This window comes from Lichenostomus cassidix, unplaced genomic scaffold (genome assembly GCF_008360975.1).
Source record: "Lichenostomus cassidix isolate B80296 unplaced genomic scaffold, HeHo_3.0 HiC_scaffold_34, whole genome shotgun sequence".
Lineage (NCBI taxonomy): Eukaryota > Metazoa > Chordata > Aves > Passeriformes > Meliphagidae > Lichenostomus > Lichenostomus cassidix.
Genome location: NW_028147431.1, coordinates 538,410 through 557,631, shown reverse-complemented (window position 1 = coordinate 557,631; position 19,222 = coordinate 538,410). Strand labels below are relative to the sequence as shown.

The following is a 19,222-nucleotide window of genomic DNA, read 5'->3' as shown; positions in this document are numbered from 1 at the left end:
GCCCCTCCCCCACCCCTTTATTTATTATCCCAAGTGAGATCCGGGGGGGGTGGGGGAGGGGGCGAGGGGAGGAATTTTGGGAATTTTCTGGTTTTTTGGGAATTTTTTTGTTGTTTTTTGGGTTTTCGGGATTTTGGGGATTTTTTTTTTAATTAAAACCGAAAACAGAAAAATACGAATTTTTATTTGAAGCTGCTGCGGGGGTGGGGTGGGGGAGGGGCGGGGGAGGGGATTTCCACCAGCTCGCCCTCCCCCACCCCCTCCTCCTCCGCCCCTCCCCACCCGGTTAGTAAAAAATTAAAAAAAAAAACTAATAAAAATGAATAAAAAATTAATAAAAAATTCCAGATTTTTCTGTGGGGGAGGGGAAAGGGGGAGGAGCTTAAAGATGGAGATTCCCCGGGTTGGGGGCGTGGCCAGGCGAGGGGGCGTGGCTTGGGAGCCGAAATGGGCGTGGCTTAGCCACCTTTATTGCCCAAAAAGTGCATTTTTTCCTTATATGGCAATGGGGGCGTGGCTTAGCCTCATTCTCATCAAAACCCGCTGTTTGCCCTTATATGGTAATCGGGGCGTGGCTGAGCCTTATATGGTAATTAGGGGGCGTGGCTTAGCCACGCTTTCACCAAAGGAGGTGGATTATCTCCATATATGGTAATTAGGGGTCGTGGCTTAGCCTCATTCCTGCTGAAGGGCATGGTTTATGCTTATATGGTAATAGGGGCGTGGCTTAGCCTCGTTCCCACCAAATGGGCGTGGCTTAACATAGCTTTCACCAAAGTAAGTGGGTTTTCTCCATATATTGCAATTAGGGGGCGTGGCTTAGCCTCGTTTCGGCTGAATGGGGCGTGGTTTGTCCTTATATGGTAACCAGGGGGCGTGGCTTAGCCTCGCTTTCACCAAGGGAGGCGGGTTTTCTCCATATATGGCAATAGGGGCGTGGCCTAGATGCGTTCCCGCCAAAAGGGGCGTGGCTGAGCCTCGGTTTAAAGGAAGGGGCGTGGTTTGTCCTCATAGGGGCGTCTGGGGGCGTGGCTTAGCCTCGTTTTCACACAAGGGGTGTGGCTTTGCCTTATATGGCAATTCGGGCGTGGTTTAGCCTCCTTTTTACACAAGGGGTGTGGTTTAGCCTCGTTTTTGACAAAAGGGGCGTGGTTTACCCTTATAGGGCGTCTGGGGGCGTGGTTTAGCCTCATTTCAACACTCAGAGGCGTGGTTTCTTCCTTATATGGCAATCGGGGGCGTGGCTTAGCCTCGTTTCCACACAAAGAGGCGTGGCTTAACCTTATATGGCAATTCGGGGCGTGGCTTAGCCTCGTTTCCGCACAGCGGGGCGTGGCCACCCCCCTCTCCCCGCCGGAAGGGGCGTGGCCAGCGCTGAGGGGAAGCTTTTCCCGCCTTGCCGGAACCGGAAGTTCCCTCAGCTCATCGCCGCTCGGTTCCGCGGCGCTCCGCGCTCGGCTAAACTCGGTTAAACTCGGCTAAACTCGGCCCGGCTCGGCTCGGCTCGGCTCTGCTCGGCTCATCCCGGCTCATCTCGGCTCAGTTCGGCTCGGCTCGGCTCAGTTCGGCTCATCCCGGCTCGGCCCGGCTCGGCTCACCATGCCGGCGCTGCTGGAGCGGCCGAAGCTCAGCTCGGCCATGGCCAGGGCGCTGCATCGCCACGTCATGGTGGAGAGGGAGAGGAAGCGGCAGGGTGAGGCCGGGAGGGAGCGGGGCTGTCCCCTGGGTGTCCCCTGGGTGTCCCGGGGGGTCTCAGGGTGTCCCGGGGATGGCGGGGTGGATGAGGCTGAGGGGAGGCCGGGAGGGGACCGGATTTGGGGTGTCCCGGAGATGTCCCCAGGGTGTCCCCAGGGTGTCCCCAGGGTGTCCCGGAGGGTCTCAGCGTGTCCCTGGGTGTCCCACGGGTGTCCCAAGGGTGTCCCTGGGTGTCCCAAGGGTGTCCCCAGGGTGTCCCCAGGGTGTCCCGGTGGGTCTCAGGGTGTCCCTGGGTGTCTCGGGGGTGTCCCGGATTGTCCCTGTGGTGTCCCGGGGCTGTCCCCAGGGTGTCCCGAGGTGTCCCGGGTTTGTCCCGGAGATGTCCCCAGGGTATCCCGGGTTTGGGATGTCCCCAGGGTGTCTCCGAGGTGTCCCCAGGGTGTCCCCAAGCTGTCCCCAGGGTGTCCCAGCTCCGATCGCAGCCCCGCGGTGGCTCCCGAAAGGCTCCATGGCTCCCCGAGGGGAACAAGGCCGCTGTTGCCATGGCAACAAGCCCAGCCCCGCCTTTTCCATGGCGGCAAAGCCACGCCCCCTCCGCGTCTCCATAGCAACGGGGGTTGGCGCCGTTTCTAGGTGGACAAGCCCCGCCCCTCTGGGTTGCCATGGCAACAGGCCACGCCCCCTTTGCGGGTCGCTATGGCAACGGGTCCCGCCCGTACTGCCGTTCCCATGGCAACAGGCCACGCCCCCTCTGCCAGTGGGCGGAGTCAGGGCAGGGCTTGGGGGACCTGGGACCTCAAAATCCCCTCAAAAAACCCCCAAAAAATCCCTAAAAAACCCAAAAAAATCCCACTGGGAGCCCCAAAAATCCCCCTGAAAAATCCCCAAGGACCCCCCAAAAAAAGCCCCCCAAAAATCGCAAAAAACTCCCTAAAAAACCCAAAAAAATCCCACTGGGAGCCCCAAAAATACCCCCAAAAAATCCCCAAGGACCCCCCAAAAAACGCCCCTAAAATCCCTTAAAAAAATCCCCAAAAAACTCCCCAAAACACCCCAAAAAATCCCACTGGGAGCCCCAAAAATACCCCTGAAAACTCTCCTTGGACCCCCAAAAAATGAACCCCAAAAACTCCTCTGGGATCCCCAAAAAAAGCACCCAAATCCTCCTGGGATCCCCAAAAAAACCCTCAAAAACCCCACTGGGAGCCCCAAAAAATACCCCAAAATCCCAGTGGGACACCCAAAAAAAAACCCCCAAAAACACACCAAAAAACTCTTTGGATCCCCAAAAACTACCCCAAAAAATCCCCTGGGACACCCCAAAAAAATCCTTCAAAAATCGTCCTGGGATCCCCAAAAAAAGCCCCAAAACCCCCAAAATCCTCTAAAAATCCCCAAAACACCCCTAAAAATCCCACTGGGAGCCCCAAAAAATCCTTCAAAATCCCACTGGGATCCCAAAAAATATCCCCAAAACCTCCTAAAAAACCCTTAAAAATCCCAAAAAACCCCTTAAAATTCCCAAAAAACCCTTAAAAATGCCCAAAAACCCCAAAATCCCCAAAAAACCCCAAAATCCCCCAAAAAACCCCCAAAAATCCCACTGGAATCCCCCCAAAAAAACCCCAAAAACTCTCCTGGGATCCCCAAAAAAATCCCCCAAAAACCCCTCCGTGACCCCAAAAAATCCAGGGATTCTCGGTGGGTCGGGAGGATCCCAAAAAAACCTCTCTGGAATCCCCAAAAATCCCAAGAAATTCTCCTTAAAATCCAAAAAAATCCACCAAAAATTTTGTTTATTGGGATTTATTGGGATTTTTGGGGGATTTATTGGGATTTTTTTGGGATTTATTGGGATTTTAAGTGGATTTATTGGGATTTTTTTGGGATTTATTGGGACTTCAGGTGGTTTTTTTTGGTTTTTTTGTGGAGATTTATTGGGATTTTTGGGATTTATTGGGTTTTTTTTGGATTTATTGATATTTTAAGTGGATTTATTGGGATTTTAGGTGAATTTATTGGGATTTTAGGAGGATTTATTGGGATTTTGGCTTTTTTTCTGGAGATTTTTTGGGATAAAGTGGATTTATTAGGACTTTATGTGGATTTATTGGGATTTTTGTGGATTTATTGGGGGTTTTTTTTGGATTTATTGATATTTTAATTGGATTTTTTGGGATTTTTATGGATTTATTAGGACCTTATGAGGATTTATTGGGATTTTTCTGGGATTTATTGGGATTTTTGGTGGATTTCTTAAGGTTTTTTGTGGGACTTTTGGGGGTTTTTTTGGTGGGATTTTTGGGATTTTTTTGGTGGATTTCTTGGGATTTTTCTTGGATTTATTGGGATTTCATGTAGATTTATTGGGATTTTGGGGTTTTTTTGGTGTTTTTTGTTGGATTTTATGAGGATTTATTGGGATTTTGGCTTTTTTTGTGGAGATTTATTGGGATAAAGTGGATTTATTAGGACTTTATGTGGATTTATTGGGATTTTTGTGGATTTATTGGGGGTTTTTTTTGGATTTATTGATATTTTAAGTGGATTTATTGGGATTTTAGGTGAATTTATTGGGACTTTAAGTGGATTTATTGGGATTTTTTTGGGATTTATTGGGACTTCAGGTGTTTCTTTTTTGGTTTTTTTGCAGAGATTTATTGGGATTTTTGGGATTTATTGGGGTTTTTTTGGACTTATTGATATTTTAAGTGGATTTATTGGGATTTTAGGTGAATTTACTGGGATTTTATGAGGAATTATTGGGATTTTAGGTGAATTTATTGGGATTTTTGTGGATTTATTGGGGTTTTTTGTGGATTTATTGATATTTTTAGTGGATTTATTGGGATTTTTGTGGATTTATTGGGATTTTTATGGATTTATTGGGATTTTATGAGGATTTATTGGGACTTTAGGTCTTTCTTTTTTGGTTTTTTTGCAGAGATTTATTGGGATTTTTGGGATTTATTGAGATTTTTTTGGATTTATTGATATTTTAAGTGGATTTATTGGCATTTTTGTGGATTTATTGGGATTTTATGAGGATTTATTGGGATTTTAGATGGATTTATTGGGGTTTTTTTTGATTTATTGATATTTTAAGTGGATTTATTGGGATTTTAGGTGAATTTATTGGGACTTTATGTGGATTTATTGGGATTTTTGTGGATTTATTGGGATTTTTTGTGGATTTATTGGGATTTTAGGTGAATTTATTGGGATTTTATGAGGATTTATTGGGATTTTAGATGGATTTGTTGGGATTTTGTGGATTTATTGGGATTTTAGGTGGATTTATTAGGACTTTATGGGGATTTATTGGGATTTTTGTAGATTTATTGGGATTTTTGTGGATTTATTGGGATTTTTGGGAGTTTTTTTGTGGATTTTTTGTGGGATTTCTTGGCTTTTTTGTGGTTTTTTGTGGATTTGTTGGGATTTTTCTGGGATTTCTTGGGATTTTAGGTGGATTTATTGGGATTTCGTGTAGATTTATTGGGATTTTGGGGTTTTTTGGTGGTTTTTTAAAATTTCATTGGATTAATTGGGATTTTAAGTGGATTTATTGGGATTTTGGGGCTTTTTTGTGGGTTTTTTGGGATTTTAATCTGATTTGTTGGGATTTTAAGTGGATTTATTGGGATTTCATGTAGATTTATTGGGATTTTGGGGTTTTTTGGTGGGTTTTTTATGATTTTAAGTGAATTTATTATGATTTTGGGGTTTTTTGGGGAGATTTTTGGGATTTTTTTGGTGGATTTATTGGGATTTTTCTTGGATTTATTGGGATTTTAGGTGGATTTATTGGGATTTTGGGGGTTTTTTTGTGTTTTTTTTTATTCTAATTGGATTTATTGGGATTTTTAGTGGATTTATTGGTAATTTCTGTGAATTTATTGGGATTTTTCTGGGCTTTATTGGGATTTCATGTACATTTATTGGGATTTTGGGGGTTTTTTGGTGGTTTTTTTTGGATTTTAATTGGATTTATTGGGATTTTAAATGGATTTATTGGTAATTTCTGTGGATTTTTTGGGATTTTTGTGGGATTTTGGGGTTTTTTTGGTGGTTTTTGTTGCATTTTAATTGGGTTTATTGGGATTTTTTGTGGATTTATCGTGATTTTGAGGTTTTTTTGGGAGATTTATTTGTATTAAGTGGATTTATGGGGATTTTTGTGGGATTTATTGGGATTTTTGGGGGTTTTTTTGTAGGATTTTTGGGATTTTTTTGTGGATTTATTGGGATTTTAAGTGGATTTATCCTGATTTTGGGGGTTTTTTTGGGATTTCTGACCCCAAATTCAAACAAAATCCCAAGAAATCCAAATAAAATCGCAATACATTCAAATAAAATCCCAATAAATCCAAATAAAATCCCAATAAATCCAAATAAAATCCAAAAAATTCCCATTTTTCCGCAGAGGAGGAGGAAGTGGATAAGATGATGGAGCAGAAAGTTCGGGAAGAACAGGAGAGGAGGAGGAGGAAAGAGCTGGAGGAGAGAATGTCCCTGGAGGAGACCAGAGAGCAGGTGGGGAGTCCCAAAATTCACCCCAAATTCACCCCAAAATTCACTGAAAATACCAAAAAATTACACCCAAAAATTCACCCAAAATAAAAAAAAAATTCACTGAAAATACCAAAAAATACACCCAAAAATTCACTGAAAATCCCCAAAAAATTCATTGAAAAATTCACCTGAAATAAAAAAAAAATTCACTGAAAATACAAAAAAAATACACCCAAAAATTCACTGAAAATCCCCAAAAAAATTCATTGAAAAATTCACCCAAAATCCCAAAAAATACACCCAAAAATTCATCTGAAAGTCCCAAAAAATTGCACTGAAAATGCCAAAAAATTACACTGAAAATCCCCAAAAAATTCACCTGAAATCCAAAAAAATACACCCAAAAATTCACTGAAAATCTCCCAAAAAATTCATTGAAAATACCAAAAAAATACACCCAAAAATTCACTGAAAATCCAAAAAAATTACACCCAAAAATTCACCTGAAATTCCAAAAAAATTCACTGAAAATCCAAAAAAATTACACCCAAAAATTCACCTGAAATTCCAAAAAAATTCACTGAAAATTCCCAAAAAATACATCCAAAAATTCATTCAAAATTCCAAAAAATTACACTGAAAATCGCAAAAAGTTACACTGAAAATCCCCCAAAAAATACACTGAAAATCTCAAAAAATTACACCCAAAAATTCCCCTGAAATCCCCAAAAAATTCATTGAAAAATTCACCCAAAATCCCAAAAAATACACCCAAAAATTCACTGAAAATCCAAAAAAATTACACCCAAAAATTCACCTGAAAATCCCCAAAAAATTCACTGAAAATCAAAAAAAATACACCGAAAAATTAATCTGAAACCCCAAAAAAATACACTGAAAATCCCAAAAAAAAATACACCTGAAAATCCCCAAAAAAATCACTCAAAATCCCCCCAAAAATACACTGAAAATCCTAAAAAAAGTACACTGAAAATCCAAAAAAATTACATTGAAAATCCCAAAAAATACACTGAAAATCCAAAAAAAATTCACCCAAAAATTCACTGAAAATCTCCCAAAAATTCATCTGAAATCCCAAAATATACACCCAAAAATTCATCTGAAAATCAAAAAAAATACATCCAAAATTCACCTGAAATCCCCAAAAAATACACCCAATAATTCACTGAAAATCCCCAAAAATTACACCCAAAAATTCACCTGAAATCCCAAAAAAATTCACTGAAAATTCCCAAAAAATACATCCAAAAATTCATCCAAAATCCCAAAAAATTACACTGAAAATCGCAAAAAGTTACACTGAAAATCCCCCCAAAAATACACTGAAAATCTCAAAAATTTACACCCAAAAATTCACCTGAAATCCCCAAAAAATTCAGTGAAAAATTCACCTGAAATCCAAAAAAATACACCCAAAAATTCATCTGAAAATCCAAAAAAATTACACCCAAAAATTCACCTGAAAATCCCCAAAAAATTCACTGAAAATCAAAAAAAATACACCCAAAAATTAATCTGAAATCCCAAAAAAATACACTGAAAATCCAAAAAAAAAATACACCTGAAAATCCCCCAAAAATCACTCAAAATCCCCCCAAAAATACACTGAAAATCCTAAAAAAAGTACACTGAAAATCCAAAAAAATTACATTGAAAATCCCAAAAAATACACTGAAAATCCCCAAAAAATTCACCCAAAAATTCACTGAAAATCTCCCAAAAATTCATCTGAAATCCCAAAATATACACCCAAAAATTCATCTGAAAATCCAAAAAAATACACCTGAAAAATTCACCCAAAATCCCAAAAAATACACCCAAAAATTCACTGAAAATCCAAAAAAATTACACCCAAAAATTCACCTGAAATCCCAAAATAATTCACTGAAAATCCCCAAAAATACATCCAAAAATTCATCCAAAATCCCAAAAAATTACACTGAAAATCGCAAAGTTACACTGAAAATCCCCCAAAAAATACACTGAAAATCTCAAAAAATTACACCCAAAAATTCACCTGAAATCCCCAAAAAATTCATTGAAAAATTCACCCAAAATCCCAAAAAAATACACCCAAAAATTCACTGAAAGTCCCAAAAAATTGCACTGAAAATGCCCAAAAAATACACTGAAAATCCCCAAAAAATTCACCTGCAATCCAAAAAAATACACCCAAAAATTCACCTGAAATCCAAAATAATTACACCTAAAATTAATCTGAAATCCCTGAAAAATTCACTGAAAATACAAAAAAAATTCACTGAAAAATTCACCTAAAATCCAAAAAAAAATACACTCAAAATTCGCCCAAAATCCAAAAAAAATACACCCAAAAATTCACCTGAAATCCCCAAAAAATACACCCAAAAATTCACTGAAAATCCCCAAAAAAATACACCCAAAATTCATCTGAAATCCCAAAAAATACATCCAAAAATTCACCTGAAATCCAAAAAAAATACACCCAAAAAATCACTGAAAATAAAAAAAAATTCACTGAAAATCAAAAAAATACACCCAAAATTCCCCCAAAATCCAAAAAAAATTCACCCAAAAATACACCTGAAATCCCAAAAAAATTGGTCCAAAATCCCAAAAATTACACTGAAAATCCCAAAAAAAATTCACTGAAAATCCCAAAAAAATTCACTGAAAATCCCAAAATATTCACTGAAAATCTCCAAAAAATGACACCCAAAAGTTCACCTGAAATCCTAAAAAATCCACCCAAAAATACATCTGAAATCCCAAAAAATCCGAAAAAAATTCACCCAAAATCCCCAAAAAAATCTCTCAAAATCCTTAAATAAATTTGCCCCAAATCCCCTCCAATCACCCCAAAAATTCCCTTTTTTTCCCCAAAAATTCCCATTTTTTCCCTAAAAAAATCCCACTTTCCCCCCGAATTCCCATTTTTTCCCAAAATTCCCATTTTTCACCTCCAGGATGACAAAACCCTTCAAATTACCCCCAAAAAATAACATTTTTTCCCTAAAAAGCCTCAAAAAATCACATTTTTCCCCAAAAAATTCACATTTTTCACCCCAAAATTCCCATTTTTCACCCCAAAATTCCCATTTTTTTTCCAAAAATTCCCATTTTTTCCCAAAATTCCCATTTTTCACCTCCAGGATGACAAAACCCTTCAAATTCCTCCTAAAAATCACATTTTTTCTCCAAAAATCCCCCAAAAATTCCATTTTTTTCCCCAAAAAATCCCATTTTTTCCCCAAAAATCCCATTTTTTTTCCTCAAATTCCCGGATTTTTTCCCAAAATTCCCATTTTTCCCAATTTCCAGCTGCTGAAGCTGCAGGAGAAGCTGGGAGCTCTGCAGGAGGAGAAATCCCTCCAATCCCCTAAAAATCCCATTTTACCCCCAAAAATCCCCCAAAAATTCCCATTTTTTTCCCAAAATTCCCAAAAATTCCCATTTTTTTCCCCAAAATTCCCATTTTTCACCTCCAGCATGACAAAACCCCTCCAATTCCCTATAAAAATCCCCCAAAAAATCACATTTTTTCCCCAAAAAATCCCCTAAAAATTCAATTTTTCCCCCAAAAAATCCCATTTTTTCCCCAAAAATCCCCAAAAAATTCCCATTTTTTCCCCAAAATTCCCAGATTTTTTTCCCAAAATTCCCTTTTTTCACCTCCAGGATGACAAAACCCTTCAAATTCCCCCTAAAAATCACATTTTTTCTCCAAAAATCCCCCAAAAATTCCATTTTTTTCCCCAAAAAATCCCATTTTTTCCCCAAAAATCCCATTTTTTTTCCTAAAATTCCCATTTTTTTCCCAAAATTCCCATTTTTTCCCAGATTTCCAGCTGCTGAAGCTGCAGGAGAAGCTGGGAGCTCTGCAGGAGGAGAAATCCCTCCAATCCCCTAAAAATACCCCAAAAAATCACTTTTTTTCCCAAAAAAATCCCAAATTTTCCCCCAAAATTCCCAATTTTTTTCCTAAAATTCCCATTTTCACCCCAAAATTCCCATTTTTCACCTCCAGGAGGACAAAACCCTTCAAATTACCCCTAAAAAATCACTTTTTTCCCCCAAAAAATCACATTTTTTCTCCAAAAATCCCCAAAAAATTCCCATTTTTTCCCCAAAAATCCCATTTTTTTTCCTAAAATTCCCGGATTTTTTCCCAAAAATTCCCATTTTTCCCAATTTCCAGCTGCTGAAGCTGCAGGAGAAGCTGGGAGCTCTGCAGGAGGAGAAATCCCTCCAATCCCCTAAAAATCCCCAAAAAACCCCATTTTTTCCCCCAAAAATCCCCAAAAAATTCCCATTTTTTCCCCAAAAATTCCCATTTTTTTCCCAAAATTCCCAAAAATTCCCATTTTTCCCGAATTTCCAGCTGCTGAAGCTGCAGGAGAAGTTAGGAGCTCTGCAGGAGGAGAAACATCAACTCTTCCTGCAGCTCAAGAAGGTTTTGCACGAGGAGGAGAAGAGACGCCGCAAGGAGCAGAGGTGGGACTGGAATTTGGGGATTTTTGGGGAAAATTTGGGGATTTTTGGGGAAAATTTGGGGATTTTGGGGAAAATTTGGGGATTTTGGGGAAAATTTGGGGATTTTGGGGGATTTTTTGGGAGATTTGTTGGGATAATTTCAGGACGATTTTGGGCTAATTTTAGGATAATTTTGGGATAATTTTAGGATAAATTTGGGATAATTTTAGGCTAATTTTGGGATAATTTGAGGCTGATTTTGCACTAATTTTCAGATAATTTCAGGCTGATTTTGAGATAATTTTAGGATAATTTTAGGCTAATTTTAGGATAACTTTAGGATAATTTCAGGCTGATTTTGAGATGATTTCAGGATAATTTTAGAATAATTTTAGGCTGATTTTAGGATAATTTTAGAATAATTTCAGGATAATTTTGAGCTAATTTTAGGATAATTTTGGGCTAATTTTAGGATAATTTTGGTGTAATTTTAGGACAATTTTAGGCTGATTTTGGGCTGATTTCAGGATAATTTTAGGATAATTTCAGGATAATTTCAGGATAATTTTAGGATGATTTTGGGATAATTTTGGGATAATTTGAGGCTGATTTTGCACTAATTTTCAGATAATTTCAGGCTGATTTTGAGATAATTTCAGGATAATTTTAGGCTGATTTTAGGATAATTTTAGAATAATTTCAGGATAATTTTAGGATAATTTTAGGCTGATTTTGGGGCAATTTCAGGGTAATTTTGGGTTAATTTCAGGCTGATTTTGGGGTAATTTTAGGCTAATTTTGGTCTAATTTAGGGATAATTTCAAAACAATTTCAGGATGATTTTGGGCTAATTTTAGGATAATTTTGGGCTAATTTTGGGCTAATTGTAGGGTAAATTTGGGATAATTTTAGGCTAATTTTGGGCTAATTTAGGGATAATTTCAGGACAATTTTGGGCTGATTTTGGGATAATTTTGGTGTAATATTAGGACAATTTTAGGCTGATTTTAGGATAATTTCAGGATAATTTTGGGCTGATTTTGGGATAATTTTAGGATAAATTTGGTATAATTTTAGGCTAATTTTCAGATAATTTTAGGATAATTTCAGGATAATTTTGGGATAATTTTAGGATAATTTTAGGATAATTTCGGGATAATTTTGGGATAATTTCAGGCTGATTTTGGGGTAATTTTGGGCTCATTTCCCCCCAGTGATCTCACCACTCTGTCAGCAGCTGTTTATCCACTGATAACTTTGCGATAATTTTGGGCTGATTTTGGGATAATTTTAGGATAATTTCAGGATGATTTCAGGATAATTTTAGGATGATTTTAGGCTGATTTTGGGCTAATTTTAGGCTGATTTGGGGGTAATTTTGGGCTAATTTTAGGCTAATTTTGGGGTAATTTCAGGATAATTTTGGGCTGATTTCGAGATAATTTTAGGATAATTTTGGGCTAATTTTAGGATAAGTATGGGATAATTTCAGGACGATTTTGGGCTAATTTCAGGATTATTTTGGGCTAATTTTAGGATTATTTTGGGCTAATTTCAGGATAATTTCAGTATAATTTCAGGATAATTTCAGGCTGATTTTGGGCTAATTTTAGGATTATTTCAGGATGATTTTGGGACAATTTCAGGATAATTTTGGGCTAATTTCAGGATTATTTTGGGATAATTTCAGGATAATTTTGGACTGATTTTGGGCTAATTTTAGGCTAATTTTCCCATCCCCACAGTGATCTCACCACTCTGACAGCAGCTGCTTATCCCCAGAGCCTGGGAGTGCCTGGAGCTCATCTGCTGGGCATGGCAGGTGAGGGATTTGGGAATTTGGGATATTTTGGGGGATTTTCGGGAATTTTGGGGGTTTGGGAAATTTGGGGGGATTTTGGGGGAAATTTGGGGGATTTTGGGGGATTTGGGGGGGAATTTGGAGAATTTGGGGGAATTTTGGGGATTTGGGGAGGTTTGGGGGAAATTTTGGGAGATTTGGGGAATTTGGGGATTTTGGGGTGATTTGGGGAGGTTTAGGGGGAATTTGGGGAGTTTTGGGGAGATTTTAAGGGGATTTGGAAGAAATTTGGGGGGATTTGGGGAAATTATGGGGAATTTTGGGGTAATTCGGGGTGATTTTGGGGTTTTTTTGGGTTAATTTTGGCTATTTTTGGCTCCCAGGCAGCCCAGGCACTCCTCGCTCAGAACTTTGATTTTGGGTTTTTTGGGCTGATTTTTTGGCTAATTTTGAGATCTTTTTTGGGCTAATTTTGGGGGGTTTTGGGCTGATTTTAGGCTAATTTTTGGGCTAATTTTGGGCTGATTTTGGGGTATTTTTTGGGCCCATTTTGGGGTTTTTTGGGCTAATTTTGGGCTGATTTTTGGCTAATTTTGAGGTATTTTTGGGTTAATTTTGGCTATTTTTGGCTCCCAGGCAGCCCCGGCACTCCTCACTCAGGACTTTGATTTTGGGTTTTTTGGGCTGATTTTTTGGCTAATTTTGAGATCTTTTTTGGGCTAATTTTGGGGGTTTTTGGGCTAATTTTAGGCTGATTTTTGGGCTAATTTTGGAGGATTTTTTGGGCCAAATTTGGGCTAATTTTGGGGTACTTTTGGGCTGATTTTTGGGTTAATTTTGGCTATTTTTGGCTCCCAGGCAGCCCAGGCACTCCTTGCTCAGGACTTTGATTTGGGGATTTTTTGGCTAATTTTGAGATATTTTTGGGCTAATCTTAGGCTGATTTTTGGGCTAATTTTGGGGTATTTTTGGGCTGATTTTTGGGTTAATTTTGGGTTAATTTTGGGCTGATTTTTGGGTTAATTTTGGCTATTTTTGGCTCCCAGGCAGCCCAGGCACTCCTCGCTCAGGACTCATCGGCGCTGACAGAGCCAAGCAGATGTTTGGTCCTCCTGTCATCAGTGTGAGATTTTGGGGGAAATTTGGGGAATTTTGGGGGAATTTGGGGGAAATTTGGGATCCTTGAGTGATTTTTGGGGTCCCTGGGTTGGAATTTGGGGGAATTTTGGGGAAATTTGGGATCCTTGAGTGATTTTTGGGATCCTTGGGTGAGTTTTGGGGTTCCTGGGTTGGAATTTGGGGAGGATTTGGGGGAAATTTGGGATCCTTGAGTGATTTTTGGGGTCCCTGGGTTGGAATTTGGGGTCCTGGGAGGGAATTTGGGGATTCTTGGGTAATTTTTGGGGTTCCTGGGGGAGAATTTAGGGTCCCTGAGGAGGATTTTGGGGAGGATTTGAGGTTCTGGGGTGAAAATTTGGGATCCCTGGGTGATTTTTGGGATCCCTGGGTTGGAATTTGGGGGAATTTTGGGGAAATTTGGGATCCTTTAGTGATTTTTAGGGTTCCTAGGAGGGAATTTGAGGTCCCTGAGGAGGAATTTGGGGTCCCTGGGGGGTTTTAGGATCCCTGGGTTAGAATTTGGGGAGGATTTGGGGGTCCTGGGTGATTTTTGGGATGCCCAGGATGGGAATTTTGGGTTCTCTCCAAATTTTGGGATCCCTAGGATGGGAATTTTGGGATCCTTGAGTGGTTTTTGGGAATTTTAGGAACCTCCTCCCCAAATTTGGGGTTCCATAGGATGGGAATTTTGGGGTTTCTCCAAATTTTGGGTTCTCTAGGATGGAAATTTCGGGATCCTTGGGTGATTGTTTGGGGGATTTTGGGATCCTTGGGTGGGTTTTTTTTGAATTTTGGGTTCTCCCCAAATTTTGGGATCCTTGGATGGATTTTTTTTGGAATTTCAGGATCCTTAAGTAGTTTTTTTGGGAATTTTAGGATCCTTGGAAATTTTTTTTTTGGGGAATTTCTGCTTCTTCCCAAAGTTTGGGTTCCCTAGGATGGGAATTTGGGGATCCTTCGGTGGTTTTTTTGGGAATTTTGGGTTCTCCCCAAATTTTGGGATCCCTAGGATGGGAATTTCAGGGTTCCTGGGTTGGAATTTTGGGATCCTTGGGTGGTTTTTTTTGGAATTTTGGGATCCTTGGGTGGTTTTTTGGGGGGAATTTTAGGGTTCCCCCAAATTTTGGGATCCTTGGGTCATTTTTTTGGGAATTTCAGGATCCTTAGGTAGTTTTTTTGGGAATTTAGGGATCCTCGGGTGATTTTTTTTGGAATTTCGGGATCTTTGGGTGTAATTTTTGGGAATTCCGAGATCCTCTGGTGATTTTTTTGGGAATTTCAGAATCCTTAGGTAGTTTTTTTGGGAATTTCGAATTCCTTGGGTGGTTTTTTGGGGGGAATTTTGGGGTTTCCCCAAATTTTGGGATCCTTGGGTCATTTTTTTGGGAATTTCAGAATCCTTAGCTAGTTTTTTTTGGAATTTGGGGATCCTTAGGTGGTTTTTTTGGGGGATTTTGGGTTCTCCCCAAATTTTGGGATCCCTAGGATGGGAATTTCAGGATCCTTGGGTGGTTTTTTTTTGGGAAATTTCGGGATCCTCGGGTGTTTTTTTTGGGAATTTCGAGATCTTTGGGTGGTTTTTTGGGGGGAATTTTAGTGTTTCCCCAAATTTTGGGATCCTTGGGTCATTTTTTTGGGAATTTCAGGATCCTTAGGTGGTTTTTTTGGGAATTTCAGGATCCTTAGGTGGTTTTTTTGGGGGATTTCGGGTTCTCCCCAAATTTTGGGATCCCTAGGATGGGAATTTCAGGATCCTTGGGTGGTTTTTTTTGGGAAATTTCGGGATCCTCGGGTGATTTTTTTTTGAGAATTTCGGGCTCTCTCCAACTTCGGGGTTCTCTAGGATGGGAATTTCGGGTTCTCCCCAAATTTGGGGATCCCCCCCTAACCCTCCCCTCCCCCCCAGCCGCGCCATTTCGGAGCCCAGCCCCCTTTCGGTGGGGCGGGAGACCCCGCGGCCTTCGGGGCGGGGCAGGGCGGGGCTGGCCCCTCCCCCTTCGGGGTGGGGCAGAGCCAGGCCCCTCCCCCACCCTTCCCCAGCGCCCAAAATCCAGCAGCCTATGGAGGAACCCAGCAGCTGCGGCGTGAGTGAACTGGGAGAGACTGGGAGGGACTGGGAGGGACTGGGAGGGAACTGGGAGGGGATTGGGTTATACTGGGAGGGACTGGGAGGGAACTGGGTTATACTGGGAGGGACTGGGAGGGACTGGGAATGGAGTGGGAGGGAACTGGGATGGACTGGGATATACTGGGATGGGGTTGGGTTGGACTGGGAGGGACTGGGATGGGGTTGGGTTATACTGGGAGGGACTGGGAATGGACTGGGAGGGAACTGGGAGGGACTGGGATGGACTGGGAGGGGATTGGGTTATACTGGGAGAGACTGGGAGGGGATTAGGGGAGACTGGGATAAACTGGGAATGGATTCGGAGGGACTGGGAGAGACTGGGAGGGACTGGGGTGGGAATGGGAGCGACTGGGAGGGAACTGGGAGGGAACTGGGAAGGAACTGGGATATACTGGGAGAGACTGGGAGGGAACTGGGAGAGACTGGGAGGGACTGGGAATGGAGTGGGAGGGACTGGGATGGACTGGGATATACTGGGATGGACTGGGAGGGACTGGGATATACTGGGAGGGACTGGGATGGGGTTGGGTTATACTGGGAGGGACTGGGGGAGAGTGGGGGGGACTGGGATATACTGGGACAGACTGGGAGGGGATTGGGTTATATTGGGATGGAGTTAGGTTATACTGGGAGGGGATTGGGAGTGGAACTGGGAATGGAGTGGGAGGGACTGGGATATACTGGGAGGAACTGGGGGAGACTGGGAGGGGATTGGGATAAACTGGGATGGACTGGGAGGTCACTGGGGTGGTCACTGTGGGGTTACTGGTGTTACTGGTGGTCAGTGAGTGGTCAGTGGTGGTCACTGGTCACTCACTGGTCACTCACTGGTCACTCAGTGGTCACTCAGTGGTCACTCACTGGTCTCACTGGTCACTCACTGATCACTACTGGTCACTCACTGGTCACTCACTGGTCACTCTGGTCACTCAGTGGTCACTCACTGATCACTACTGGTCACTAGTCACTGGTCACTCACTGGTCACTACTGGTCACTCACTGGTCACTCACTGGTCACTCTGGTCACTCAGTGGTCACTCAGTGGTCACTCACTGGTCACTCAGTGGTCACTCACTGGTCACTCAGTGGTCACTCAGTGGTCACTCTGGTCACTCAGTGGTCACTCAGTGGTCACTCAGTGGTCACTCAGTGGTCACTGGTCACTACTGGTCACTCAGTGGTCACTCAGTGGTCACTCTGCTCTCTCCCAGCTCCAGCCGCATTCCCAGCGCTGCCATTCCTGCCCCAGCAGCCACCAGGGGGCGCCTTCGGCCTGCACGGGCACTTCCCACCTGCGCAGCCAGGTAAGGACACACCTGAGATACACCTGTACACACCTGAGTCACACCTGTACACACCTGTACACACCTTACATACACCTGTACACACCTGTACACACCTTACATACACCAGTACACACCTGCACGGGCACTTCCCACCTGCGCAGCCAGGTAAGGAGATACACCTGTACACACCTGAGATACACCTGTACACACCTGTACACACCTGAGTACACCTGGGCACACCTGTACACACCTGTACACACCTGAGATACACCTGTACACACCTTACATACACCTGTACACACCTGTACACACCTTACATACACCTGTACACACCTGTACACACCTTAAACACACCTGCACGGGCACTTCCCACCTGCGCAGCCAGGTAAGGAGATACACATGTACAGCACACCTGTACACACCTGTACACACCTTACATACACCTGTACACACCTGTTCACACCTTAAACACACCTGCACGGGCACTTCCCACCTGCGCAGCCAGGTAAGGACACACCTGTACAGAGATACACCTGTACACACCTGTACACACCTTAAATACAGCTGGGCACACCTGCATGGGCACTTCCCACCTGCGCAGCCAGGTAAGGAGATACACATGTACAGATACATCTAGAGACACCTGGGCCACACCCAGTCACACCTAGACACACCTGGGGCACACCTGGGCCCCGCCCCGGTCTGGCCCCGCCCCCTCACGTGACCCTCTCGCCCCTCCCCCAGGGTTCCTCCCCCCCAGCTCCTCCCTGCCCCTGCAGAAGCAGCTGGAGCACGCCAACAGCCAATCAGGGTTCAGCGAGCCTGTGAGAGGGGCGGGGCCTCGGCAGGGGGCGGGGCCTGGGGAGGGGGAGGGGCTGAAGGGATTGGGGGAGGGGCTGAGAGTGGGGGAGGGGAGGAGTGGGGAAAGGGGAGGGGCAGTGGGGATTGGGGGAGGAGCCAAGGGAGATTGGGGAAGGGGCAGTGGTGGGGAGGGGGTGGGGAAAATTTGGGGTGGGGGAGGGAAATGTGGGTGGGGGAGGGGCTGAGGGGAAGGGGATGAGGGGGAGGGGTGGCAAAAATTTGGGGGAGGGGCTAGAAGTGGGGGAGGGGCAAGAGCTGGGTGGGGGAGGGGAATGACCGGGCTGAGCGTGGCTGAAAGGATTGGGGGAGGGGCATTGGGGGATTGGGGGAGGGGCGGGGAGCGGTGGGGGAGGGGCAGAGAGGGGTGATCCCGGGGGGGGGTGTCGCTGCCTCTCCCCCTCCCCCACCCATCCGCCCCTCCCCCCAGGCGCTGCACGCTGGCCCCGCCCTCCTGCCCAGCCCCCAACTTCCGGTGCCAATCCAGGGCAACCCCAAGGTCCGGGTGGGGGAGGGGCGAGGGGTGAGGGGCGGAAATGGGGTGGGGGAGGGGAATTGGGGGGGTGGAGGGAATTGGAGGGGTGGGGAGGGGCGTTGTGGCGTTTTCGGGGCGAAACTCGCGGGTTTTGGGGTTTTTGGGGGTTGTTTCTGGCGTGGGGGGATGGGCACCCCCGCGTGCCCCTCCCCCACCCACCGCCGCCCCTCCCCCCACAGCCGGCGCTGCCCTTCCCCGCCCCCCCGCGCCGCCTCCCCGGGACCTTCCCCCCCCACGGCGCCGCCCCCCAGCCGCCCCCCACGTGAGTCCCCTCCCCACCCCGCCCCTCCCCCACCCCCCAAACCCCCCAAAAACCGCGGGGGGAGGGGAGGCAGCGCCGCCCCTCCCCCACACCGCCCCTCCCCCACCCCCCGCAGGCTCGCCACGCCCCCTTTCCCCTCCCCCACGGGCAGGGGCAGCGCTTCTACCACAAGTGATGACGTCACGGCCGGACACGCCCACCCTCCCCGCGGTGACGTCACGGCGGGACACGCCCACCCGCGCGGGAGGTTGACATCACGGGGTGGGGGAGGGGAGGGGGTGGGGTGGGGGAGGGGAGGTGGCTCGGTGGCCCCTCCCCCCCTCCCCGAGGCGTTAATTAGCGCCGTTAATTAAACGGATTCATTAATTAAACGGATTAATTACCAACGGGTTAATTGAGGGGAGCAGAGGAGGATCAGAAGTGAAATAAAATCCCAAAATTAACCCAAAATTCCTTCGTGGCTTTGGCATCGCCAGAGTGGACAACTGGACAAGTGACCACTGAAGTGACCACAGCATTGGTCACTCTGGTCACCCCAAACTGACCACCC

General features: G+C 44.1%; 1 protein-coding gene and 1 long non-coding RNA gene across 3 annotated transcripts in view; one reads left to right on the top strand and one right to left on the bottom strand.

Annotated features, from left to right (window-relative positions):
* Positions 1 to 16,677, bottom strand: part of LOC146423068 (uncharacterized) — a 50,695-nt gene extending 34,018 nt beyond the window's left edge. Inside the window, exon 1 of the long non-coding RNA XR_014847658.1 lies at positions 16,634 to 16,677. This is a non-coding gene — a long non-coding RNA (uncharacterized LOC146423068). The remainder of the gene's footprint in view (positions 1 to 16,633) is intronic.
* Positions 1,371 to 19,054, top strand: GPS2 (G protein pathway suppressor 2). 2 transcript variants are annotated; one of them, XM_085045115.1, is made up of 11 exons: positions 1,372 to 1,693; positions 6,122 to 6,231; positions 10,592 to 10,704; positions 12,429 to 12,505; positions 13,531 to 13,607; positions 15,510 to 15,687; positions 16,943 to 17,035; positions 17,762 to 17,841; positions 18,306 to 18,374; positions 18,590 to 18,676; positions 18,788 to 18,890. In XM_085045115.1, exons 1-10 carry the CDS (start codon positions 1,600 to 1,602, stop codon positions 18,674 to 18,676), a joined length of 978 nt encoding a protein of 325 aa, XP_084901241.1. In that variant the 5' UTR covers positions 1,372 to 1,599; the 3' UTR covers positions 18,788 to 18,890. The 2 variants fall into 2 exon arrangements, with proteins under 2 accessions (XP_084901242.1, XP_084901241.1); XM_085045116.1 differs by lacking the exon at positions 18,590 to 18,676 and having other exon boundaries at positions 1,371 to 1,693; positions 18,788 to 19,054.
* Positions 19,055 to 19,222: the final 168 nt, after the last annotated feature.

Coding starts and splice junctions, on each gene's coding strand:
- GPS2 (XM_085045115.1), top strand. CDS start 1,600: ATGCCGGCGCTGCTGGAGCGGCCGAAGCTCAGCTCGGCCATGGCCAGG. Junction 10,705..12,428: donor AGACGCCGCAAGGAGCAGAG/GTGGGACTGGAA, acceptor CCATCCCCACAG/TGATCTCACCACTCTGACAG. Junction 17,842..18,305: donor AATCAGGGTTCAGCGAGCCT/GTGAGAGGGGCG, acceptor CCCTCCCCCCAG/GCGCTGCACGCTGGCCCCGC.